The sequence below is a fragment of the Bos mutus genome, chromosome 24 (assembly GCF_027580195.1).
Source record: "Bos mutus isolate GX-2022 chromosome 24, NWIPB_WYAK_1.1, whole genome shotgun sequence".
Classification (NCBI taxonomy): domain Eukaryota; kingdom Metazoa; phylum Chordata; class Mammalia; order Artiodactyla; family Bovidae; genus Bos; species Bos mutus.
Genome location: NC_091640.1, coordinates 56,190,713 through 56,217,635, shown reverse-complemented (window position 1 = coordinate 56,217,635; position 26,923 = coordinate 56,190,713). Strand labels below are relative to the sequence as shown.

Genomic DNA, 26,923 nt, shown 5'->3' with positions numbered 1-26,923 from the left:
TAGAGAAAGCCATTTACACTTTCCTTTAATAAATTCTGTGGACACTGAAAATTAAAAAAACAACTGTAATAGAAATCAAGGAATCAGAATTACTATGCTTTAAAAATCTCTGCATCACCATCAAAAAATACTCTATTCAGACTACCTCATAACTGAAACTACAGAATCTAGAACTGTTTTCATAATTCATTGAGAATCTTGAAATTAAACTCTATTAGGGCTTTTAAAACTGTTCACATATAGGAAAACCAGCAATAGAAATTAGAAGAAATAAGTACCACTACCACAATAAAAAGCTCAAGATTTAATGACATATAATAAACTTGAGTAAGTCATGTACGACACTGATTATCAAAAATTTGCACCATAAAACATAAGCAAGCAATTAATTTCTTGGAAAAGCTGCCATGTCAACTATCAATTTGCTTCTCTTATTAAGGATCAGTAAAATACTGATCAGGAAAAAAATCACAGCACAGCCTCAAAATGGCGACAGATCTGACACAAGTTCTCTTTTTTAACCTGGGAAAGTTAAGGAATGTTGCAGCTAAGAGCCTCTTCACAAACGCTTACTCGCACATCAAGAGACACAGATGAAGGTAAGCGTGTGACAACACGCATGCGCACACATAGGCTGGGCGTTCCCTTCACACGGCGTGTACAGAAGTACTCACTATGACAACAGCCACGGTTTCTGTTTCTGAACAGGTCCACTCGACTCTTTGTTCGAAATCTAAATCTAAGCTCCCTCTTTCCCAGCCGCCATTGTGATATTAAAAGTCTACGTAGGAGAGAAAGTGGACACACTTTTGGCAGCGAGTGCTCTCTGTATGCTGCTCCAAACCTCATTACCCGCCAGCAGATGGACACAAACAGCCCTCTGAGGACGATTTTCAGAAGGAGAATGAAAAGAAAACCGAAAAGGTGCAGAAAACCACATACAATGCGAAAAAAGAAAGTTCCCAAAGCGAAACAATAAAATTACAAAGAATATTATTTTACAGTAAATCACTTTATCTAAAGCAGTGCTGCCTGAGAATCACGAAGCTTTGAGAAGAAGCGAAGAAAGCATGCTGCTGGTGTTGCTCAGTCACTAAGTGGTGTCCAGATCTTTCGCGACCCCATGGACTGTAGTCCACCAGGCTCCTCTGTCCATGGGATTTCCCACCAGGCAAGAATACTGGAGTGGGTTGCCATTTCCTCCTCCAGGGGATCTTCCCCACCAAGGGACTGAACCCATGTTTTACCACTGAGCTACCTGGGAAGCCAGAAGAAAACATGAAAAAATTAGAAATGAGAAAATAGAGTCAATTACCATGTACTTAATAAAAAGGCCTTCCATACTGGGCATGCTATCTAATATAGAGATCTTAGAGCAACATCTGCCTTTTTATAAACTTCTCTTATGTCTACACTTTTATCTTCGGTAGACAGGAGTTCTCGTCATCTTTTAAATCAACATGAAGCATTAGGATAAATCATTAATCAAACACCATAAGGAAAAAAAAAGGATATCCTTAAAACACTGTAAGAGAGCACAAATAGCCGAAGGCTCCAGGGAACACAGAGCTCCAGGCAGTAGAAAGCATAACGACCTAAAGTGAATGAGTAACCAACCCAAGACGGTACTCAGACAGACATGCGTCAAGGCAAAACGCAAAAGTGCTGATGTTTGAAACATACAGTGACATAGCCTCTAGATCACCACTGGATTACAGCAGAATGGGAGTAAGTTCAGACAGGGGGGTACTTTTACGTTGGCATACAACTTCAACCAGAGTCAAAAACAAAACAAAACAACCTTCTGTAAAAGGTCTCCTTCATTACTAACATCCAAAATAAATAAATGAGCAAGACAGAAACCAAGCAGAGAGAGTTCATTATAGTGAAAGATAAAATTATAACATAAACACTAACTTGAATTAGATATATGAAGGCTATTAGAATTTTCTTTCATTTGATTAACGTAATCAGTGCCTATCCCATGCCAGGTACTGGCCTAAGCTTATAAAAACTTATAAAAATTAGACCAAGATGTTGCTCTCAAAGTAGTCAGAGGCTGGAGGAAAAGCAAATAAGCAGTCAACTAAAATCATATATGTACATCTCCTGCAGCACATGTAAACTCCTTGAAGGTGGGGATCTTGTGTCAACCCTTATAGCCTCAGCTCCCAGTGACTGACACATTGACTCCAGAAGGATAAGGAGTAGGTATCTACAGATTCATTCATTCAACAAATATTTACTGAACTCTTTATGTACGAGCCACTGTGCGAGGCACTTGTGATAGATAAATCATTGAACGAAAAATAAAAAATGTCCCTGACCTCTGAGCTTCCAAAGCAGACCCAAGTTAAGAGTTTCTGCAATTAAACTGTAGCTGCAGCACTTTTTTAAAAGGTATATATGTTTAAACACCAAGTTTTAAGGGTTTCACAGGTCAGTTCATTAGCCTAATATATATTTACTCCAAGGTTTTTGCTGTAGATGCTGGAAAAATATGGTAACTATTGATTATAACTAAACAACTACCCGTTCTAAGTTTAGAAAACCTAAATTGAACACACTTCTGAAAAATAAAATTGCAAACAATGTACCATAACTTTAAATCTTTTTGTTTGTTTGTTTTAGTTTTTTAATTAACTTGGCTGCATCAGGTCTTAGTTGCAGCATGCGGGCTTATCTGGAATCTTCCTGGACCAGGGATCAACCCCATGTCGATCCCTGAAGTGTAAGGCAGATTCTTTTACCGCTGAGCAGCCAGGGAAGTCTGAGCATAACTTTAGACCTTTAAGTTGCCTACACTTGCCTCTACCCCTACCCCTGAGCATAAAGAAAGGGTCACAGTGAGATGAGCACTAGAGACACAGACCAGAGACTTCTGCCGTGAGTAAAGAGAAGTACAATGTGTCAGAACACAGAAAAGCCTAAAGCCACGGGCAGATTCAGGAAGGTGTGACCCTGAACAAAAATTCAGTTGTTTGACATCTCTGATCCCTTTCTCAAGTGAGATGTTTCATAAACTGCAAAATCAAGTATCTAATAAATATTGTATCAAAAAGTACATGACTGTCAGTAAATGTTAATTATTGGAAAACACTGAATTAATAAGCAAACTGCTAGACAAAATAAACCTTTTGTGAAGACATTATTTGCCCATGACATATCCTGATACTATTTATGAGAAATTAGGTTAGCAAAACTCTTTATATCATCTTTATTCTCAGACCCAAATTCCCAGCTAACGCCTTTATTCCATATAGATTATTTTGGAGCTGAACAAGTATTAAGCAACATAAAGTAACAGTTTATCAAAAAGAAGCATATTCCTGTTTGCAATCCAACTTGGAAACAGAGTGTGAGTCAGTGTGGCTACAGGAGGAGTCAGGGGAAAAAAAAAAAAAACATAAGGAAAGAGGAAAAATGTTGAAAAGAAAACCAAAGTAAAAGGAGTCAGAGTAGAATGATGAGACTATATAAAACTCTGCTGAAGAGCAGTCAAAGAATCAAAGCCCTTTATCTCTACCACCACTTTGTAATATATATTGGTTATTTATGTTCATGGGTTATCTTCCAGAGGGACACAAACTATTCAAGACAATATACATCAGTTTAATCTCTCTATACACAAAATATAGTTGTTTGGGAAAAAAAAGTGCCTAACAAATATTTATTAAAAAAATATTACATTTCAATATTCAAATAGAAAGTGAGTTTTATAATGCCATCCTAAAGTATTTTACGATGCAACTTTCAGTACAGATTGTTAACCTCCATTTACCTTAAAAGACAACCCATCTGTGCTACTCCAAATGGAAATTTCTAAATCAATCATCTTAACTAAATGCTGTAAAAAAGACAATTTTTAGTATCTTCTTCACAAAACTTTAGTTCTCTCAAAACTCAAGACTCTTCTGAGAGGAGCAACATGAAAGCATTCCAACTTCAAAATCCTCGTACTATCCAGGTGGGTAACTTCAATACCACAATGTGGAGAAGTGTATAAAATGCATCATTAATCAAAAGAAGTAACAATTTGAAAGGTTTATGCACCCAATAAAGAGAGCTTCAAAATACATCAAGCAAAACCTGATAGAAATGCAAGGAGGAATAAACAAATCCACAACTGCCACAGACTTCAATACCTTATCTGAAGAACAGAGTCAAGTAGACAGAAAAATCAGCTAATGTATGCTCAACTTGAACACTCTCAAACAACGTGACCTGACATTTTTATGAAACACTCCACCCAAAAGAGCAGAACACACAGTATTCTGAAGTGCATGCAGTACACTGACCACGTAAGACCATAATTAGGGCCATAAAACCAGCCTTAATATTCAAAGAATTCAAACCATACAGAGTAAGTTATCTGACCATAAATTAGAAATTAAGAGCATTTGGGAAAGTTCCCAAATGTTCATAAATTTAACAATAAATTACCCATGGATAAAAAGGAAAAAAAAAAAAAAGAAAACTTAAAAGGAAAACATACCAAAATATGTGCGACACATCTAAAGTTGTACTTAGAGGTAAATTAATAGTGCTGACTGCCTATATTAGAAAAGAAGAAAAGTTTTGTATCAATAACCTCAGGCTCTACTTAAACTAAAAATTACAAGCAAATTTAAAGCAAAAGAAATAATAGCAAGCAAAGCAAAAACAAATGAAATAAACAGAAAAACAATAAAAACTGAAGAACCAAAAGCTGATTAAGAACTATAAAACTGCTAAGTTACTAGACAGACTAATCAGGGAGAAAAAGAGAAAAAAACACAAATTATAAATTATAGAGGATGCCATTTCAAATCCTACAGATATGACATTGAAAGGAAAATAAGAGAATGTTAAATAACTTTTGGCCAATAAATTTGACACAAACCTTCTACATTAGAACGAGACAAAGAACAATGGATGGTTCAAAACTGGGAAAGGAGCATGTCAAGGCTGTATGTTGTCACACTGCTTATTTAACTTATATGCAGAGTACATCATGCAAGACGCCAGGCTGGATGACTCACAAACTGGAATCAAGATTGACAGGAAAAATATCAACAATCTCAGATATGCAGATAATACCATTCTACTGGCAGAAAGTGAAGAGGAACTAAAGAGCCTTTTGATAAAGGTTGAAAGAGGAGAGTGAAAAAGCTGGCTTAAAACTCAACATTCAAAAAACTAAGATCATGGCATCTGGTCCCATCACTTGATGGCGAATAGATGAGGAAAAGTGGAAACAGTGGCAGACTATTTCTTGGGCTCCAAAATCACCGTGGACAGTGACTGCAGCCATGAAATTAAAAGACACTTGCTCCTTGGAAGAAAAGCTATGACAAACCTAGACAGCTACTATAAAGCAGAGACCTCACTTTGCTGCCAAGTCCGTCTAGTCAAGGCTATGGTGTTTCCAGTGGCCATGTATGGACACGAGAGTTGGACCATAAAGAAGGCTGAGCGCTCAAGAATTGATGCTTTCAAAATGTGGCGCTGGAGAAGACTCTTGAGAGTCCCCTGGACAGCAAGGAAATGAAACCAGTCCATCCTAAAGCAAATCAACCTTGAATATTCATTGGAAGGAGTGCTACTGAAACTGAAGCTCCAACACTTTGACCACCTGATGTGAAGAGCCAATTCATTGGAAAAAGCCTGATGCTGGGAAAGATTGAGGGCAGGAGCAGAAGGAGGTGACAGAGGTTGAGATGTTTGGATGGCATCACCAAATCAATGGAGATAAATTTGAGGAAACTCCAGGAGATGATGAAGGACAGGGAAGGCTGGCATGCTCTAGTTCATGGGGTAGCAAAGAGTCCGACACGACTTAGTGACTGAACAACAACAATCATCAAAGTTCACCCAAGATGAATTTTTAAAAAATCCTAAATAGCTCTAGGCATTTAAATTTGTAGTTAAGAATCTTTCCATAAAGAAAACTTTATACCTACATAGTTTCACTGGTAAAATAGATCAAAGAAGTTAAAAAAAAAAAAATAGTATCGGTTTTACACATGCCCATCCCCCCAAAAAAACCCAGCAAAGCAAAGAGGATAATATCCTATGTTATTCTGTGAGATCAGCACTATACTGTTACCAAAATTGAAGAAATAATTATTGAAATGAAAACTCTAGACCCAAAATCCCTCATGACCATTAACATAAAAACTCTTAACAAAATTTTAGCAAATTATATTCAATAATCTATAAAAAGCATAATTCATCATGACCAAGTGCGACCTTCCCCAGGATTTCAAGGTTTTTTAAAAACTCAGAAGTCAATGTTTTTGTACTTATTAAGAAAATAAAAGAGAAAATTTATTTGATAATTTCAACAAATACAGAAAAATCATGTGAAAAAATCTAACATTCATTCATAATTTTAAAATCTCTGCAAACTAGGAATGGGAGGGAACTATTCAGCTCAACTAAAACTTTACAGCTAACATCATACTTAACAGTAAAAGACTGAATGTTTTATCCCTAAGATTGGGAATGAAGCAAGGATGTCAGTTCTACTTCAACATCTTTATGTTAACCCGTGAGATAAAGTAAGAAAAATAAAATGCATACCAATTAAAAACAAATAAAATTGTCTTTATTACAGATGACATGATTTCTGGCATACATTCTAAAGGAATAAGGGCTGAAAAATCAGTAAATAATTATCAATTTTTAAAAAGTTTTTAAAATCAGTAATAACTAGGGCATCCCTGGTTAATCAGTGGTGAAGAATCTGCCTTGCAACGCAATGGACACTGCTTCAGTCCCTGGTCCAGGAGGATCCCACATGCCATGCAATGGACACTGCTTCAGTCCCTGGTCCAGGAGGATCCCACATGCCATGGAGTAACTAACTAAGCCTGTGCACCACAACTACGGAGCCTGTGCTCTAGAGCCTGGGAGCCGAAACTTCTGAGCCCACATTGCACAACTGAAGCCCGCGCGCCTGCAGCTCATGCTCCTCACAGGAGCAGCCACCGCAGTGAGAAGCCCCCGCAGCGCCACCAGGGGGCAGCCCCCGCGCCACAAGCAGAGAAAAGTCTTCATGCCTCAGTGAGGACTCCAAAAATAAGCAAATAAATAATAAAAATAATAATAAATAAAAAATAATAATAAATAATAAAAAGTGAGGACATCCAAAAATAAGCAAATAAATAATAAAAAAAGAACCCAACATACACTGGCGATAAATACTTAGCAAAGGAATAGCAGAGCTAATTTTTTAAGCTATTTATAAAAGCATATAGGAAGTATCATAATTATGGAAGCTTAAAAGTTCTCCCTTTGATACTGGGAATAAAGAAGTTGTTCCGTATGATTTTCCATGTGATCAAAAGAACCTACAGAAATTACTACCTTAACAGGTTGAATTTTGCAAGACGGTTTGATACATGGTCAATATACAAAAATCAACTGCATTTCTATATCAGAGGGGCAGAAAATGAAGAAATTTATTATCAGTTACAAAAATATTTTTAAAATCTAATACCTAGGAATAAATCTAACAAAAGAAATGTAAGACCTCTACATAGAAAACTATATACAAGAGTTATGATAGCTGAATAAAACCTAAATAAATGTAGAGATATATTGAGTTGATGGATTAAAGGAGTGAATCCCATTAAGATAATAATTCTCCTATAAAATCATCTACAAATTCAATAAAACTGAAGTTAAAATAGGTCTTTGTGACAACAATAAAAAGGTTTTAAAGTTTATACTGAAATTCAAAGGGACAAGAACAGCCAAGATATTCTTTAAGAACAGGAAGGAAGACGATCTACTAAATACTGTCTTATTACGGAGCCACTGTAATTAAGGCACAAAGATAAACAAACCAATGTGCTCAAACTGCTCAGAAACAAACCACGTATATAAGCACACCTTATTTATGACAAAGATGGCGCTGCAAAGCAGTGGGGAAAGGATCATCTCTTTAATAAATCATGCTGTACAAGTTTGGGATCATAATGGAAGTAAAACCAAAACAGGACCCCTTGCTTCATATAATACACAAAATTAAAGTCTAGGCAGATTGTAGATCTAAATGAGAATGGTAAAGTAAGACAGTTTCTAAAAGAAAACAGAGAAGAATATCCTCATATGAGAGTAGGAATATCAGGGCAATTTCTTAAAATACACAAAAACAGTAACCAGGAATGAAAAGTAGTGATATACTAGATACACCAGCCACGCCAAATGGCTCAAGTGAAAACACGGGAGATATAAGCGCTGACTAGGACAGCTCACCAGCTGTGTATGAGGGGTCTCATTTCATGGGTCCATACCCGACCTAACACGGTGTTTTCCATCTTTTCCCCCTTAGCTGGTTTGACGGATGCATATTAGTCTTTCATAGCAAAAGATGTTAGCATTATGTACAATTAAAGCTGAAGATAAATATATGCAGAAACTCCACTTCCAGTTACAGATGCAACAGACAAACTTACTAAGGTTCGAATACAAGAATGTTCATAGCAGAATTATTTATCAAAACCAAACGCTGGATATAATCCAAATGTCTACTGACCAAAAAAATGGATGAAAGAGTTGTGTTCTATTCATCAGAAAACTATCCAGCAATAAAACAATGAAAATAAACAAAATATAGTCACATGCAAAAACACTGACAAATCTCACAAAAGTAGCCAAACACAGAAGAATACATACTCCATGATGACTGAATTCATGTAAAATTCAAAACACAGGCAAAACTAAACCACAGTGTTTAGGGATTTGAACTTAGGTTGTACAACCATAATGGAACGCAAGTAAGTAATTCCGTTACAAGTCAAGACAGTAGTTACCTCTGGAAGAGGAAGGTACACTGCTCGGGGGGAGCATGGAGGTGGCTTCCGGAGTGCTGGCAATGTTGTTTCTTGTCCAAGGATGGAGTTACAAGGGTGTCTGGTTTGTAAAACTCACTGAGCTGCATATTTATGTCTTGGGCACTTTTCTGTGCGCATTTTGCACATACACAAGTATAAAAAGCTGTCTAATTAAAACTCTTACAGAACAATGTAAACTATTGTGAAATGAGCATAAAGCTTTGATGAGAGGAAAGGGGAGTATGAGGGGTGACCACGTGGGGCTGGAAGTAACGGGCTGCAGTAGCAAAGAGAATTGAGGAGCTTATGTTCCATAATGCGAGGCCAGCACACAGTGCCCAGGGCTAAAAGCAAACACGCCACTTAAGGGTGTCAAAGTAAGCGCACACAGCCGGCTAAGAGGTAAGAGGGCTTGTTCCAGGAAAGAGGAAAGTTGCAGATGTGAAGTTGGAGGCCTGTTCATCTGACTTACAGAACGATCACTGACTCTCTAAAACCTTTAAAAAAAAAATCCTATGAAGCCACCATTACAAGCAGAAACTTCACGGTCCCATCTCTTGCTCACTTTTTCACTTCTACCACATTCTATGAGAGACGGCATTAACCTTTAACCTAAAGGAAATTTCTCTAAGCAGAACTGATTCTTCCCCCCACCCACCAACTCTGATTAGCTCACTTGTGAGTCTTAAGATAAATATAAAAGAAAATAAAGGAAGAAAAACTCAATCTTTCTTGTAACCCATAATGAAAAATAAAGCTACAGACAAAAGTTAAAGTTAATAATGATTAAATAAAAAGAGGAAGAATTTCCACTGTGGATTATAATGCATGAGCTACCGGCAGAGGACAGAAGAATAGCTATAGTAGGGAAATATGAATGCAAACGTTTGTAATGTAGTTAAAAAATAGGTGTATAACTTATAGACTCAAGATACACACAATTAAGGCACTAGCACTGTCAAGTTAAGGTGCCCCTAATGCATAAAAATTAGGCCGAAGACAGTACAATAAAATTAGGTGAAAAACGTTCATTTATCAATTTCTAAATAAATCTGATTTGTTTTTAACTGACATCTTAATTATCCATATTTACATCTGGAATATAACAACTTTTCTTTCTTTAACAATCTGAGACAAACAAAATGTTATGATTATACATTAGCTATGCCTCCTCAGTTTCTAGAGCTGAAATGTCATGTCAATTACTTATATTAGATTTAATTTTACCTTGTTTAATCTGTCCTTGCACAATATGACTGGAAGTTGGAGGGGAACCCCTTGCCTTAGGAAGGTCTGGGGTGCTGGGTCTAGGTGGCCTTTAAAAAGAAGAAGAAAATACATGTATATACACACATTCATAGTTTCATAATTCCAGAGCCATTCAAAATATTAAGCTTCCTAGTTCCAAATGAATTGCAATAGAAATACATACAGAACCTTTCAATTTGCTATACCAAAAAGATAGGGTTTTGGTTTTGTTTTTTTTTTTTTGCTTTGTACCTATCAACATTTTCCATTTCAGATTTTAATACAGAAATTAAATGATTAGCAAATAGCAAGTAAAACTTTTACATCTACAGTTTATGCTTTAAACTAGTTTTAGAAATATTTAATCTACTACCACTGACAGATAATATGATAATTAGCCCTTCATTTTTCAATATTATTATGCTGATATTTCAGCCCACTCTGTATCATTGGTCCAAATGAATTTATGGAACAATATATTGAGTTCCATAATTACCATATGTAAAATAGTCGGCCAATGGGAATTCGCTGTATGACTCAGGGAACTCAAACCAAGGCTCTGTAACAATCTAGAGGGGTGGGGTGGGGAGGGAGGTGGGAGGGAGGTTCAGGAGGGAGGGGACATGTGTGTACCTGTGGCTGATTCATGTTGATGTTTGGCAGAAACCAACACAATACTGTAAAGCAATTATCCTTCAATTTAAAATAAATAAATTAAAATATATACAAATTTCAAATAATTCAGCCCTAAAGTCTGAAAAGGCAATAAGGCATTAAGAAATCTTGGTCTCCACGGCCACCTGTTCCCTTTTGAATTCTGGTTCTACCACTTACTACTTGTGTGACCTTGGACAAGTGACTTCTCCTCCATGTCCCAGCTCTATCATCTGAAAACAAAAGGATAATAAAAGTACCCACCTTATAGGGTTAAGAGCATTAAGGAAGTAACACTTGTAAAGTGCTCACAACAGAGCCAGACACTAGGGAAGTGCCATGTTAGTAGTTATTAAATTAAAAAAAAAAATTCTAAATGTGGTCAACTCTCAATGAAGTATAATAAAACCAGAGTTTAAAAAGTTGTCTTCGTGACTTCTGGAAAATAAGAAATACTAATTCAGGCTAAGTATTCTACAAATATTAAAAGAATACTCTTCCGCATTTAAAAAAGTTGTTTTCTCTTTTCCCATTGAGAAATTCTGACTATACTTCACAAAATTTCTGAAACCAATCACTGAACACTTACCATTCACTACACATGGGTCACAATAAAGAGAAGCATTTTAACCAAATGTACATCTTGAATTAAATGTCGGTGCCAACTACAGGTAGATATAATCCAAGATGATATTTACTGAAGATAGTCTATAAGTTATTTGTTAAAGCTGAACTTTGACCTACTCTTTCATTCCAGTATTTTTTTATGATAGCTACTAAGTATGTCTGAGTACAGATAGAACTGTACAGTTTGATTATATTTTAAGCCATGCGTGTTGTAGTTAAAATTTAAAGGAGAAACACTGAGATGACACAAAAATGTGAAGGCGTGTAGAGTCCCCCCTCACCACATAAAAGGTAATAAGATGTGATAAAAAGAAAACAGGTTTCTTTTTTTTCTGCATCATAAGGATAAAAATCAAGCTATCAAGGTCACACCTGGTAGGGCCCTTCTTCATATGATCACCAATAAAAGTTGCATTGGTCATACTCATCAAGGTGTTTGCCAAAGATATGACAGACAGGAGATGCTGCGTGGTGACGGCCCGGGACAAGCCGTAGGTCCCCTTCCCGACGCCCTCGGTGGCCGCCAGCCTCCTTCCCAGCTCAGCTTTCCCACGGGACAGCTTACAAGCCGCCTGGTTGTAACCCGGAAGCATCAGGGACATGTGACCCCCTCGCGACAAGAGGCCAAAGGACACCGTGCAGTGGGGTTTCAGCATCCCCAGGCGGTCGAGGCACACTTCGTCCAGGACCTCATTCAAGCCCCAGGCGTGGAGGCAGGACATGAACAACTTGGCGGTGTCCATCGTCAGGTTATACTCCAGCAGCGTCAGCGGCTTGGACTTGCTGGCCCGGTACTCAGGGTCACTGTCTTCCCGCCTCTGCCGCACCGCCTCTTCATCCTCGTCTTCGTCATCCAGGAGGTGCTCCTTTATGTTCTCTTTGATGGTTTCCTTCACTTGTTGGAAGAGGACTGCTGCTCGTTTTCCGGTTAGAAAAGAGCCCCCTTTGTCTGAACTGCCAGGTGCTTTCTGCAGATTCTCTGGGGAAATAAGCGTCGTGTTCGGCCTAGAGGCTTCTTCAGTCAAGAGCTGAATAATCAGCGCCTCCACATCAAAGAAGAGCACGTGTATGTCGGGGTCTGTCAGGTTCGTCTTTATTGCTTGAACCATCAGGGAGTTATGCGAATATTTAGGTAAATTGCCCTGCAACAGATATTTTGAAAAGATGGTTATAATTCAAAGTATGTCATGCCATGCCTTCATTAATGAACAATACATAGTTGAAGGAATTTAGGTGCTTATTAAGCTGTTTTTTTTGGTACCTGTATCATTAAAAGGAAAAAGGCAGCTGTGTCAATCAGCAGCATGTAAAAGATAGGAACTTAAAATTAGAAGAACACCAAGCTGAAATAATTATAAAATTGTCAGTTTTTTAAAAAGAAATGAAATTGTATTATTGAAGCAGGGAGTCTTTCTACTCATAGAGCAGGTTAAAAATTGTTTCAATAACTTGAATGCAAATTATACGTCTGAGAATAAGCTACTACTGTTCCAGCCGGAAAGCATAATCCATTCATCATGACTAGTCATCCTTTTAGTCGCTGCACCAAATTCCTGTTTTACTTTACCTTCAATCTCTGTTTGTGGATTCTTTTCCCTCAATAGAGAACTATGTTCAAGCCTACTTGCATTCTTCAAAAGTGCTATTGTTTGACCATGTTCCTTCTTCTATTTCTTTCCCAGTCTACTGCCCCTTTTAGCCAAATGTAAGGCAAGTAGCAGATTAACCCAATGGAAACTCTTTTGTCCCTCTCCTCATTGATCTCTTTGCATATCACTGACTGTATTCATTATTTCTGACATTGTTGATTTTGCAAAGAGAAAGTATAAAAAGAAATTCCCTGAGAATACCTTCTTGCTGAAACTTCTAATTCTGACCACTCAGTTAGAGGCCCTGAACACTCATTCTTTCTCCCACAATAGAACTATCCCCTATTTGTAATGGCTCCTAATTTCCATCATCAGCCAGACCAGCTCCTGAAGGAGTTTCAATCTTGTATTTCCCACTGCTTTTACCTGGATGTCCCACAGAGCCTTATATTTAGTATGTCCTAACCTCCACCCTCCCACTAAACCTGCTGCACCTCCCAAGTCACGGGTGGAGAACCATTCTCCTCTGTCGCCGCCACCACCACCACCACCACCACGTCCAGACCCTTCTTCTCTCTCTTCCAAAACGGATTCACCGCCCTTTGTCTCTCCTCACTCCCATCCAATCTCTGCCGAGCCACAACACTTCCTTCTGAAAAGCAAATCTAATCAGGTCAGTCTCCTGCCAAAAAACTGCCCCATTATCACGGGTTATTAAGAGAAATGAAAAATACAAAATTAAAAAACTAAATCAAAATATAGGTGAATGTATCTTATCTCAAGATGAGAAAGGACTTGCCACACAGACCTAAATTTCAAATTCACTACTAGAAAAATTGAAGGCAAGTAAGAAATAGGAATAAAAATGCGCCGCAAATAAGACTGATAAAGTTACAATCTATATAAAAACTTGAGTGCCAAAATAAAAGGGAAAGATATCATAAAGGTCAAGGACAATTCACAATAAAAGAGACAAATAGCCAAGGAATAAAAGGGAAACTGACTCAAACTAGCTGTTGAGGAAATAACAGTTAAAAAACCACAAGATACCATTTATAAAATTAACGAACAGTAAACACACAAAAAATTGCTTAGCCAGGAGTACAATGAAAGCAAACCCACCCACTGCAGGCAGGCAGGGCTTTCAACAGCAGCCCTTTCAGCGGAGTAGGGGCATATGAGCCCTTAACACTGTTTGACCAGTACATTTATTTCTAGAACCCTATCCTAAATAGTCAGAAGTACAAAGATTTAGGTGCAAAGATGTTTGGTGAAACAGTGCCCATTATTGTAGATTGAAGACAACCTGAATATTCTAGCAATAAGGAAATAAATAATTTAAGCATAATCATACAATAAATACTGTAATCAAGACAAATCATGCTTCCTTGGCACATTTAACCACATGGCAAAATGCCCGTATTCCAATTTTAAGTGAGATAAGATTACATATGAGCACACACATACACACACACACACACACACACACACACGCTATATAACAGAGTTAAAATTCTGATTTCATTTCTTTAATGCCCAAGTATGTTTTTGAGCATGGTGAGAAACACTGGAAAGACATACATGAAAATGTCCCTATTACTTTTTGTGATGCAATTGTATCAGATCTACATTTTCTTCCTATTTCTATATATTTCTTACATTGTCTATAATCAATATGCATTTTCATAAATAGAAAATACAGTTCTTGGATAAAATGCTAAATCCTTAAGCACAACATTCAAGGTCCATTACAACTCAATGCCAAGTACTTTCCCGCTTTAACAGACAGGTTCCACCGCCATAACCACTCTCCCTCACCCACTGATCCCCTTCCTTCTTTACCCAAAATACTCTTCTTGGCTCCACTCCAACCCCTTCTCTTCCATCAAGATCCTAATTCTCCCAGGGAAATTTAATCCACAGCGAACCCAGTTCCCATAACATTTTTTATACACATCACAAACCTGTACGCCTTGGCTATATTGATATAACTATCTATTTTATGTATTTACATGTTCCTGTTCTCTATAGGAACTATGTCTTACTCATCGTGTACAATCCCACGCCTATTGGAGTACCTGGCAAAATAAACAAACATTATAAAACCTTTGTAAAACTGTTTTAAGTTGCTAGTCAACTCTTCTATCACAGCATCACACTAACCCCCTTTACATGGTCTCTCTTCTATCTCAGTCCTCCTCCCACCTAACTACGTTCCTTTCCTGCTTAAGAGGCTTCAACAGCATTTTATAACCCAGGGATAAAATCTTTGCAAAGCAAAGACTTCTTTGCAAAGCACAAAACAGCCTCCAAAATAGATGGCTGCCTACTCCTCCAATTTCATCTCTAACTGCTGCTGCTGCTAAGTCGCTTCAGTCGTGTCTGACTCTGTGCGACCCCATAGACGGCAGCCTACCAGGCTCCCCCATCCCTGGGATTCTCCAGGCAAGAACACTGGAGTGGGTTGCCACTACCTTCTCCAATGCATGAAAGTGAAAAGTGAAAATGAAGTCGCTCAGTCGTGTCCGACTCTTCGCGACCCCATGGACTGCAGCCCACCAGGTTCCTCCACCCATGGGATTCTCCAGGCAAGAGTACTGGAGTGGAGTGCCATTGCCTTCTCCTCATCTCTAACTACAACCCTACAATCTTCCACTGAAACCAAATTAAGCCACCTGTGCCTTCCAGAACCACACAGCCAAGGCATTCGTGCCTCTGCGTGGCTCATGCCAGGATGGCACCCCTTTCTCATTCTCACTGCTGCCACTCAAGCCATACTTCTCCTCACCCTTCAAGAAGCAGCTCAAGTGGCTGTTCTTTCAAAATTTATTTCCAGAATTATCACTAATTCTGCTCACTTTGTATAAACCTCTGCTCTGAACTGAATACATGGTGTTTAAAGGAAGGTATAAAATAAATATCATTTCCATACTATAGCTTAAGAACCTAAGGTGCATAAGTAGTACGATAAATTTCCACTACACAAAATATGAAGGAAAAAAAAAAGAAGATTTTTTGAATTCCATCCCAGTATTTCATTCATTTATGCCGCATTCATCTATGTTCCTGCAAGGCTCTAACTAACAAATAATGACATGACTATGCAGTATGAGTGGTGTTACAAATAAAGGACAGTGGAAGGTGCGATAAGAAAAACAAAGAACTGAGTCCACCCCGGGTGTCAGGGGCTCCTCGACAAAGGGCAGAAAAGTGAGAAGGGACGAAGGCCGGAGAAGCACAGGAGGGTGCTGGTGTTGGTGACCAGGGCCAAGAACGCAAGGCGTGGCCCGCTGAGAGCAGACAGGGCCACACTGAGGCTTCTGAACGTTCCCGCACAGGCTCAGGAGCCACTAAAGCAGTGCTTCCCTGAGAACATCAGGGATGCTTGCTAAAGTGCGGGTTCTGGGGCCGCGTATCGAACCTGAATCCGTGTCTCTTGGAATGGATCAGAATCTGCCTAATGAAAACCCGAGATGACTTTTTACAGTAAAGCACAAGAAAAGAGAAAGAGAAAATGAAGTCGCTCAGTTGTGTCTGACTCTTTGCGACCCCATGGACTGTAGCCCATCAGACTCCTCCATCCATGGGATTTTCCAGGCAAGAATACTGGAGTGGGGTTGCCACTTCCTTCTCCAGGGGATCTTCCCGATCCAGGGATCAAACGCGGGTCTCCTGCACTGCAGGCAGACACTTGACTATGTGAGCCACCAGGGAAGCCCAAAGTATGAGAACTATTACCTAAAGACTTTAATAAGGGGAGTAACATAATCAAATTTAATTTTATAACTACTCATCTACCAGCAATGTTGGCTGAAAAGAATAGATCCAGGTCATGAATACAAGCTTGAAGGAAACAGAAGCCACCCAGATGAGAGGAGACAGAAATATGCAATCACACCAGGATTAGAAGACAGGCGGAAAGTTATGACCAACCTAGATAGCATATTGAAAAGCAGAGACATTACTTTGCCAACAAAGGTTCGTCTAGTCAAGGCTATGGTTTTTCCTGTGGTCATATATGGATGTGAGAGTTGGACTGTGAAGAAGGCTGAGCGCCGAAGAATTGATGCTTTTGAACTGTGGTGTTGGAGAAGACTCTTGAGAGTCCCATGGACTGCAAGGAGATCCAACCAGTCCATTCTCAAGGAGATCAGCCCTGGGATTTCTTTGGAAGGAATGATGCTGAAGCTGAAACTCCAGTACTTTGGCCACCTCATGCGAAGAGTTGACTCTCTGGAAAAGACTCTGATACTGGGAGGGATTGGGGGCAGGAGGAGAAGGGGACGACAGAGGATGAGATGGCTGGATGGCATCACCGACTCGATGGACCTGAGTCTGAGTGAACTCCGGGAGTTGGTGTTGGACAGGGAGGCCTGGAGTGCTGCGATTCATGGGGTTGCAAAGAGTCGGACACGACTGAGCGACTGAACTGATCTGATCTGATCTGGGCTGACAGATGCATACGTTCCTGTCTTATTTCTTGCCCCATTTTGGTATTTGTTTTTTCAAACACTGACTGTGTGATGTCAAACACTGCGCTTAATGCTGTGCACCTGCTGACACTAGCTGGCCTGAATGAGACGTTAAATTATACATTTATAATAAAAACATTATACCTAAAGTATCACTGATATCAAAACTATTAGCAGTGAAAGCTAGAACATCCCGAGCTGTTGCTATAACCTGGGCGCTGTGCTGGGCCTTAGAGCCGGTTATGTCACAGCAAAATGTATTTTATATCAATATTAGGTACACAGATGTGGCACACGAGGTTTGAGGGAATAACAACATTAGGTAAAACACAGTACTTTAGTAAATACTGTCTTTCCAGTTAAAAAATCTACAAAATTATTTTAGGAGAAAGATAAACCATTACTATCAAAGAGTAAAAAAAAAAAAAAAAGCATGCTCGGTAATTCTTGAAGCAGCAAGAGCTGCTTGAATGAGGACACAAGGTCGTCTTTGAAGCTCCCTCCTCTGATGCCAACCACACTCGCCCCTCTCAGCACCCAGGACCTGCCCAGGTGCCACCTCTCTCTGGGAGGTGTGCCAGCAGACAGCCTGTGTGCTCAGACAGCTGAGAGGTTATCTGGGATCTGGCACCCTGGTATCTGGGCCTGATTGTGTGCGACTCCTCTCATCAACCTCTTGGTCCTACTGATTGTATCATTGTAGCAAATACTGTATCTAATGGCAATCCACAGTCAGAAAAAGAGAGGGAAAGAGAAAGAAGGCAAACAATGAAAGCAGATGAGAACAGAGCGAGACAGGAAGAAAGGAGAGCAAAGGCTCAAGCCCGCATCCTGCAGATGAACTACAACTTCTAACATCACCAAGTCCCGCGTATGACCTGTAATGCCTGACCATGGATTTCACTGACTGGCAAAGTCTTATTACAACAAAATATAGACACAAGAGAAGTTGTGAGGGTAAGATTTTAGCTACATGTACACACTGCTATCCCTCATAGCTCAGTCGGTAAAGAATCTGCCTGCAATGCAGGAGACCTGGGTTCGATCCCTGGGTTGAGAAGATCCCCTGTAGTAGGGCACGGCAACCCACTCCAGTATTCTTGCCTGGAGAATTCCATGGACAGAGGAGCCCAGCAGGCTACAGTCCACAGATCGCAAGAGTTGGACACAACTTAGCGACTAAACCACCACCACCACACACTGCTATATTTAAAATAGACAACCAACAAGGACTTACTATATAGCACAGGGAACTCAGCTCAAGGTTGCCTGGCGGCCTGGATGAGACTGGAGTTTGGGGGAGAATGGATACGTGTGTATCTGTGGCTGAATCCCTTTGCTGTTCACCTGAAACTATCTCAACATTGTTAATTGGCTATAGTCTAATACAAAATAAAAAGTTTCTTAAAAAAAAATTAGCTACATGCATGAAGATGGCAGAGATGATCACGGGCATGTCTGATATCCAGTATCAGTGTAAACTAAGATTAGCTAAAGAAAAATAAACAAAAACATCTACCAAACTCCAAGGACCTTTTGGCTTAATCATAAGATATACAACATACAGAGACAACTAACTCATTCAATCATCTTACATTCTTAACAATTTCAAGAACAGGCCAACTGATCCTGGAAATTCTTTAACAGGAATGTTAGGCCAACTGATCCTGGAAATTCTTTAACAGGAATGTTAGTATGTTTGCTCTGTCACCTTTATTAAAGAACATCTGAAATGTGTGCTCACAAACTCATTTTTGCATTATCATGGAGGAAGATTAAATTCAACTCAGCAAATATTTGCAGAATGCCCATTTTCTACAATATGCTTGAGAGGAAAAAAAAAAAGCCTCTGTACTTAATGCAATAATGTTAAAACTTATTTGAAAAAGGCCAACAGAAAATCTAAATCATGTGAAATATACAAATGAAATGGTCTTGGTAAGTAAAACCCAATGGTAAATGCAAAATAAAGCTAATGAGACAGATATATTTGATATTTTACTGTAAGTTTTTTGTCTTCTGTATATGGGAAAATACAGATTTAGTCATTTCAGATAAACAAGGAACTTGACTTAAAATATTACAGAAATGCAAAAATAAAAAAAAATTATTGGGTTGTGTGGTCATCACTGACAGTGAACCTGTGGCAATCACATGAAGAGCAGTGGCTAAAATTGTGTCTCAAGTGAAAACCCAAGCAAAGTGACAGGACTGTGATCACGGGATCAATCTGTATTCAACCTCAGGTATTTTTCAGCACATACATACATGCACAGCATAACTCAGCAGACCCCAGAAATGGTAACAGACAAAAAAACCACACCAGTTATCTTACAATCTGCAGAGAAGAAAATGTTGGTATTATCCTTTCTACAGCATTTACTGTTATTATATATTTGAATATATGCCAGGTTAAGTCATGTCTGCTGAAATACCTGATAACTTTGTCCCCTAAAACCAATGACATATTGATACTCCAGCCTTATTTCATCTTATCCAATGACTAAGAGACAATTGAAACACTGGCAATAATTTTACTATTGTACCATTTACTTCAGTGGTCCCAATTTAAAAGCTTACTTATTTCTGAACTGTTTCTTAATGTCATGATTTTGGGGACAATTTTTAAAGTTACCTGGTAAAATAATTCATTGTTTTTCCTGAAAGGGTCCTGAGTTCAACCTATAATTATAATATCAAATAGTTCAGATTTCTACCTAAACATTAATTTGATTTATGAAGTTAGCATTAAACATCAGCTGATTTTGATGGTAAAGTGGAAAGAAGAAAAATGGATGATTTTTTTCTTAATTTTGAATCTCCTCTGAAACCAGAGACGAAGGATACTAATAAGACTAGGAAATGTTATCTAACACACACATACAAACAAGCCTCTACAAACATAGAGTCCTAAAACAGAATATAAGGAAAGATACGTATTTTAAAATATTAATATATTTTATAAAATAACTATGTAGATATCATTTATAATGTACGCTCTAAATAATTTTTAGGAACTAAGTATAGAGTACCAGTTTATTAATTAAGAATAAATTCATAAGAAAAATGAATAAATAATTTTATTCTTGATTATGGATAGAATATTTTATTGAATAAGGACCTTTAAAAGAACTTCTGAAATCTGATGCATAATGTTGAATACAAAAGTTTCAACAAATAAAAACACAAGGATGTCTTAATGTACTTTTAAAAAATTCAGTTAAGGAGGAAAATCCCACCATTTGCTATTTTAAAAAGTAGGGTTTTAATGTCAATGATTTTAAGGATTGGGGAAAGGGAAGGAAGGAAGGGAATAAGGAAGACAAGGAGGGAAGAAGGAAACACAAAAAATTAACGACCAAGAAAATGTGTTAAGACTGAGATGGAGATTTGGTGCCCTCTGCTGTCGTATTGCCGTTACTGCACACTGACAGTTAGGAAAACAGGTAAGATGAGCTTTCCCTCAGAGAATTCTGTTTTAAGTTGGAATTAGACAATATACTTACTCTAAATATTTGATTTTGGATAGAATGGGATTTTGTGATTAGGTATGAATTACAAGATACTCATTCAGTTCAGTCGCTCAGTCGTGTCCGACTCTGCGATCCCATGAACTGCAGCACGCCAGGCCTCCCTGTCCATCACCAACTCCCAGAGTTCACTCAAACTCACGTCCATTGAGTCTGTGATACCATCCAGCCAACTCATCCTCTGTCGTCCCCTTCTCCTCCTTCCCGCAATCCCTCCCAGCATCAGAGTCTTTTCCAGAGAGTCAACTCTTCGCATGAGGTGGCCAAAGTATTGGAGTTTCAGCTTTAGCATCATTCCTTCCAAAGAACACCCAGGACTGATCTCCTTTAGAATGGATTGGTTGGATCTCCTTGCAGTCCAAGGGACTCTCAAGAGTCTTCTCCAACACCATAGTTCAAAAGCATCGATTCTTTGGTGCTCAGTTTTCTTCACAGTCCAACTCTCACATCCATACATGACCACTGGAAAAACCATAGCCTTGACTAGATGGACCTTTGTTGGCAAAGTAATGTCTCTGCTTTTCAATATGCTATCTAGCATTAGATGATGTTATTTCACCTCCTTTCATGTGTTTTCATTAACAAGTATATTAATAAGCATAAACCAAAAATAGAGGTATTTTAGTTATTAAGGTTTTAAGTATGTGTCTGTGTGTGTGTGCACGCGCACACGCTCAGTTATGTTGGACTCTGTGTGACTCCCATGGACCACAGCCCACCAGGCTCCTCTGTCCATGGGATTTTTCAGGCAAGAACACTGGAGTGGGGTGCCATTTCCTCCTCCAGGGAATCTTCCTGACCCAGGGGTCAACCAGAGTCTCCTGCATTGGCAGGTGGATTCTTTTACTACTGAGCCACCTGGGATGTGCCAAGGCTTTATACTGTACTGTAATTTATTTCATATGACAGAAATAAAATGTAAATTACAAATTAATTATGTGTTAAATAAAAACACTTTTTATAAAGAAACTTTCTTCTAAAGATATTTCTACAGGCCAGGTCTTACTGGATAATATTGGAATAACAGTAACAGCCAAATGGTATTAACATATTAAGACATTCCTAGATCAATATGCTAACTTTCCACAACACTAGCACAGGGGGAATGACTTGAGACTCTTCCCAAAGGGCCAAGGGACCAAGGAACAAGACCTGGAGCCCTAGAGACGGGGGCCCTACTCCTCCTGCTTCTCTGTTAGACAGATCTTTACATGAACCACTCGACATCTCCAGCATTAATTCTTCCATCTCCCAAATAAAAGAAAGACTACTTACTTCAGAGAGCTGTTGTCAACAGCTAATAGATAAAAACAAGCAGTGTTTCTCTTGCTAGGAAAACAGAGATAATAAAATCCAGCTTATTTTATTCAATATTACAAATGAATATGTTAAAGACGCATGTGAAAAGTTTAAATCACTAAAGGAAAGAAACTGTGTTTTAAGGAAAGAAACTGTGTTTGAAGGGCTTCTATTTTGTATACAAAACTCAACACATTTGTGAAAGAATGTTAATACAATTGAGATTCTGGGTAACTGATGTGTAAGAGAAAAGACCGGACTAAATGCTAACGAAATGAAAAGGAAAAAAGAAAACCTCTCTAATTGCTCCTGGGTCACTGTGGCGAGGAATCTGATTTCAGAAAGACTCACACACGTCGACTCTCATGCCTGTGCTCAGCCATGTCCAGCTTTTTGCGACCCCATGGACTATAGCCTATAAGGTTCCTCTGTCCATGGGATTCTACAGGCAAGAACACCGGAGTGGGCTGCCATGCCTCCTCCAGGGCATCTTCCCGACATAGGGATGGAACCTGCGTCTCCTGCATCGACAGTCGGATTCTTTACCACGGCGCCACCTAGGCGTCTACCCTCTTCTCCCACCAGCGGTCTCAGCACACGCTGCAGTCTCTGGCCCGATCACTGCCCTGCCCACATCTGCACGCGCCACTTTCTATGCCTGGGATGTTCCTGCACACGCTTCTTCCAGATGTCAAGCCTCTAGGCACACGACCCTTCAGAAAAAACTTCCCAGCCCCTTCTTGGGCTCTGTCTGTCGCACCCGGCTCCCATGGTCTAGACGAAAGCTCAGCCCAGTGAACGGCCCGGTGCCCCCCATACTGGAGCAGGAACTCCTCGGGGCCAGGGTCTGTGGGGTGTAGGCGTGACTAACACACTTTACACTGTTCTCATCTGGGGCCCTCTCAGCGTCTGAGCTCAATACTGGCCGAATGAATGCAATCAATCAATCAGTCAATCAGGAGTATCAAACAAGTGTGCACTGAATACCTACTGAGATCAATGTTTGCAAACACGTTGCTCATTTAACTTCATTACAACATTACACCACCACCACCACCACCACCACACACACACACACACACACTTTAAAGCTAAAAACAAACGGAAGCTAAGAGGTTGTCAGTCACACTGGTTTGGCAGCTTGTCAGCAGTCAGGATGGGGCAGGAAGCTCAGGCCCTCCTGTACCTACTTGACCTTTGATTCTAGACATCAAGAGGTTCTCAGCGTCCCTTCTGCAGAGCCTGGGGAGATGGAGGCTGGGAGATGAGGGAAGAGGTGAAGCCACCCGACATTAATCAACCTTCAGGCAGTGGCCTGCTCACTGTAACGCAGCGAGCACTGCTGCGCGCTGGAAACATAGAAAAAGCAAATGGTCCTTTGAGGAGCTTAGAAAGCGGTGGATCTCAGCCACGGGCGGTTTCCCCCATAGCCCCAAAGGACACTGGCAACGTCCGCAGACATCTTCGTGAGTCACAGTCTGGAGAGGGTGCTGGTGGCGTGCGGTGGGCAGAGGCCGGGGCGCCAAGAAACACGCTGCACTGCAAGGGCCGTCCCCAGAAGAGAGCACTACAAGCCCAAACGCCAGCAGCGCTAACGTGGAGAAGCCCCGATAGAAGCACAGCGCGTAAACAACCACAGCTGCTGCTTCCTGTACCGGTACACGAGAGTAAGTACCGGGCCAGACACACACGCCCAGCACCAAGGCATCTGAGAAGGCTCAGCTGACTGCCAAACTCAGCGGCATCGCCTGCAAACCTTCAGCACCTTTGCGGAAGTAGTGGTCGTCAAATCGAGGCTCCCGAGATGAGTGGGAGTAGCCGGGCGCGGGCCTTGGTGGGGGTGGGCGACGGAACAAGGCCGCTCCGCACGCTGCGGAGAGCGGAGACAGCTGACCCCGAAAAACTCGGAGGCTGGGGGCGTCCACCCATCCGAGCAGTCAAAGCTCCGCGTGTAATTTACAGTCAGCCCTCTATAACCACGGTTCCTCTTATCCACAAATTCAACCGCTCCTGGATTGGAGTGCTGTGGTGTTTACCATTAAAAAAAGGTTCCAAGTGGACCCGCACAGCTCAAACCCCTGTTGGTGGGTCAACTGTACTACATTTACTGAAATGTAAGTGAAAAGATTGAGAACCAATTTACATCAGTCTGTGAAAACCTAGCATCCTGCTTTATGACCATGAATCCCCTCCTCTGTCTTTGTCCTACCCCCTGCCCTAAACCCATCCACTCCCAGAGAAAGCGTGACTTTAACCAAGGCTGATTGCTGCTAGGGGACTGAGGTGTGACTGTGATTAAGAAAAACAGGTATCTTGACACAAACTAAGAAGAGAGAGAATTGTGGAAGAAGAATGGACAGATCTCTGAATGCACAGGCCTCCTTGCAGACCACCGCGATCAGGCGGGTGATATCACAATAAAGGGAGTCACGTGAATTGCTTAGTTTCCTGGTGCAGCTGCACGTTACGTTTAAACCGCACTGTAAGTATAACAGCATTATATCTAAAAGCTGTACCTACCAAATTCAAAACACTTTATTGCTAAACAAAATTGAAAAAAAAAAAAAAAAACAAAACCTGTTAACCATCACCTGAGCTCTCAGGAAGTCGTCATCTATTTGACGGTGGAGGGTCTGCCTCGATGCTCATGGTCACTGACCTTACCAAGGTGATGGCTGCTGAAGCTGGGGTGACTCTGACGATTTTTAAAAATAAGAAAACGACGCAGTTTGCTGCATCGATGGACTCGTCCTGTCATTAACGATCCCTCTCTACCGGGTAACACGGTTTGACAGCATTTTACCCACAGAACTTCTTTCAAAATAGGAAGGCAATCTTCTCCAAACTCTGCTGCTGCTTTATCAACCTAGTGTATGTCACAGTTTAAATCCTTTGTTGTCATTTCAAAAACCTTCCAACATTTTCACCAGCAGTAGATTTCATCTGCAGAAACCACTCCTCATCTGCGCAAGGTTCATCACGAGGAGGCAGCAGCTCGCTCACATCTTTAGGCTCCATTTCTAACTCTCGCTCTGCTGGCATTTCCACCACATCTGCAGTTCCTTCCTCCACTGAGGTCTAGAACCCCTCAAAGGCATCCTTGAGGGTTGGAGTCGACTTCTTCCAAGTTCCTATGAAGGTTGATATTTTGAGCTCTTCTCGTGAATCACAGACGTTCTAAGGCATCTAGAAAGTGAAGTCTTTTCAGAGGTTTTCAATTTACTCTGCCCAGATCCATCAGAGGAAGCACCAAACATGCCAAATGTAACAGCTACAGCCTCACAAAAAGATTTCTTAAGTAAGAAGACTTACAAGTTGCAATTACCCCCTGGGTCCATGAGCTGCAGAATAGGTGTGGTGTAGCAGGCATGAAACAGCGTGGCTCTCGTTGTGCATCTCCAGCAGCGCTTGAGGCAGCCACCAGGCGCACTGGCAACCGGCAGTCGGATTTTGAAAGGCACCTTTTTACTCTGGGCAACAGAGTCTCAGTTGTTGTCTCAGTTCAGTTCAGTTCAGTCGCTCAGTCGTGTCCGACTGTTTGCGACCCCAGGGGCTGCAGCACGCCAGGCCTCCCTGTCCATCACCATCTTTCGGAGCTTGCTGAAACTCACGTCCATTGAGTCAGCGATGCCATCCAACCATCTCATCCTCTGTTGTCCTTTCTCCTCCTGCCTTCAATCTTTCCCAGCATCAGGGTCTTTTCTAATGAGTCAGCTCTTCGCATCAGGTGGCCAAACTACCATCTCAATGCTGGGTTTAAAATACTCAGTAAACCGTGATGTAAATGGATGTGCTTTGTTGTTCCATTCACAGAGCACAGGCAGAGGAGATTCTCCCTGTTTCTTAAGGGCCCTAGGGTTTTCAGGATGATAAATGAGCACTGGCTCCACTCCGAGTCACTGGCTGCATTGGCCCCTATCGAGACAGTCAGTCTGTCTTTGGGCACTTCTGTAGCCAGGCCCTAAGTTCTTCTCTCCAGCTATGAAAGTCCTAGGTGGCATCTTCCTCCAGAAGAAGGCTGTTTCGTCTGTGCTGGAAATCCGCTGGTCACGGTGGCCACCTTCACTAGAGGTCAGGGCTGGATCTTCCGGGGAAGTTCTGCAGCTTCTCCACCAGCACGTTCACTTTCATGTCACAGAGACGGCGTCTTCCCTTAAAACTCAGGTTCAGAAAATGAAGTTTTCCTCCCCCGGGTCAAAGCCAACTGCCTTCCCTCTGCCTTGAAAATCTGCCGTCTTCCCATCCCACGTGGAATCCAGCGTCACAGGCTGTCTCCCCCCGATCCTGATCACGAACCTGCCTCTCTCCCCTGGCTCTGTACCCTGAATCCACAGTCAAACCTGTTTCCAAGACTGCATTCCCCTCTGGCTATTCTCTTTCTCCTCCCTTTATCCTGCAAACTTTTCAAAAGTGTTCTGCACTTGGCTATGTCTATTTCCACACTTCCCATTCAGTCCTTTAAGTGAACTTAAAGTTGCTCAGTCGTGTCCAACTCTGTGCGACCCCATGGACTATAGCCCTCCAGACTCCTCTGTCCATGGGATTCTCCAGGCCAGAATACTGGAGTGGGTAGCCATTCCCTTCTCCAGGGGATCTTCCTGACCCAGGAATCAAACCAGGGTCTCCTGCCTTGCATACAGATTCTTCACCGTCTGAGCCACCAGGGAAGCCCATTTACTCCT

General features: G+C 40.6%; 1 protein-coding gene across 4 annotated transcripts in view; it reads right to left on the bottom strand.

Annotated features, from left to right (window-relative positions):
- WDR7 (WD repeat domain 7) overlaps positions 1 to 26,923 on the bottom strand; it is a 357,488-nt gene that overhangs the window by 244,452 nt on the left and 86,113 nt on the right. For all 4 annotated transcript variants that reach the window (XM_070362049.1, XM_070362051.1, XM_070362048.1 and 1 more), the window contains 2 exons: positions 11,724 to 12,493; positions 10,050 to 10,138 (listed from right to left, as the gene is read on the bottom strand). In XM_070362049.1, coding sequence (XP_070218150.1) covers positions 10,050 to 10,138; positions 11,724 to 12,493 — 859 coding nt within the window. The remainder of the gene's footprint in view (positions 1 to 10,049; positions 10,139 to 11,723; positions 12,494 to 26,923) is intronic.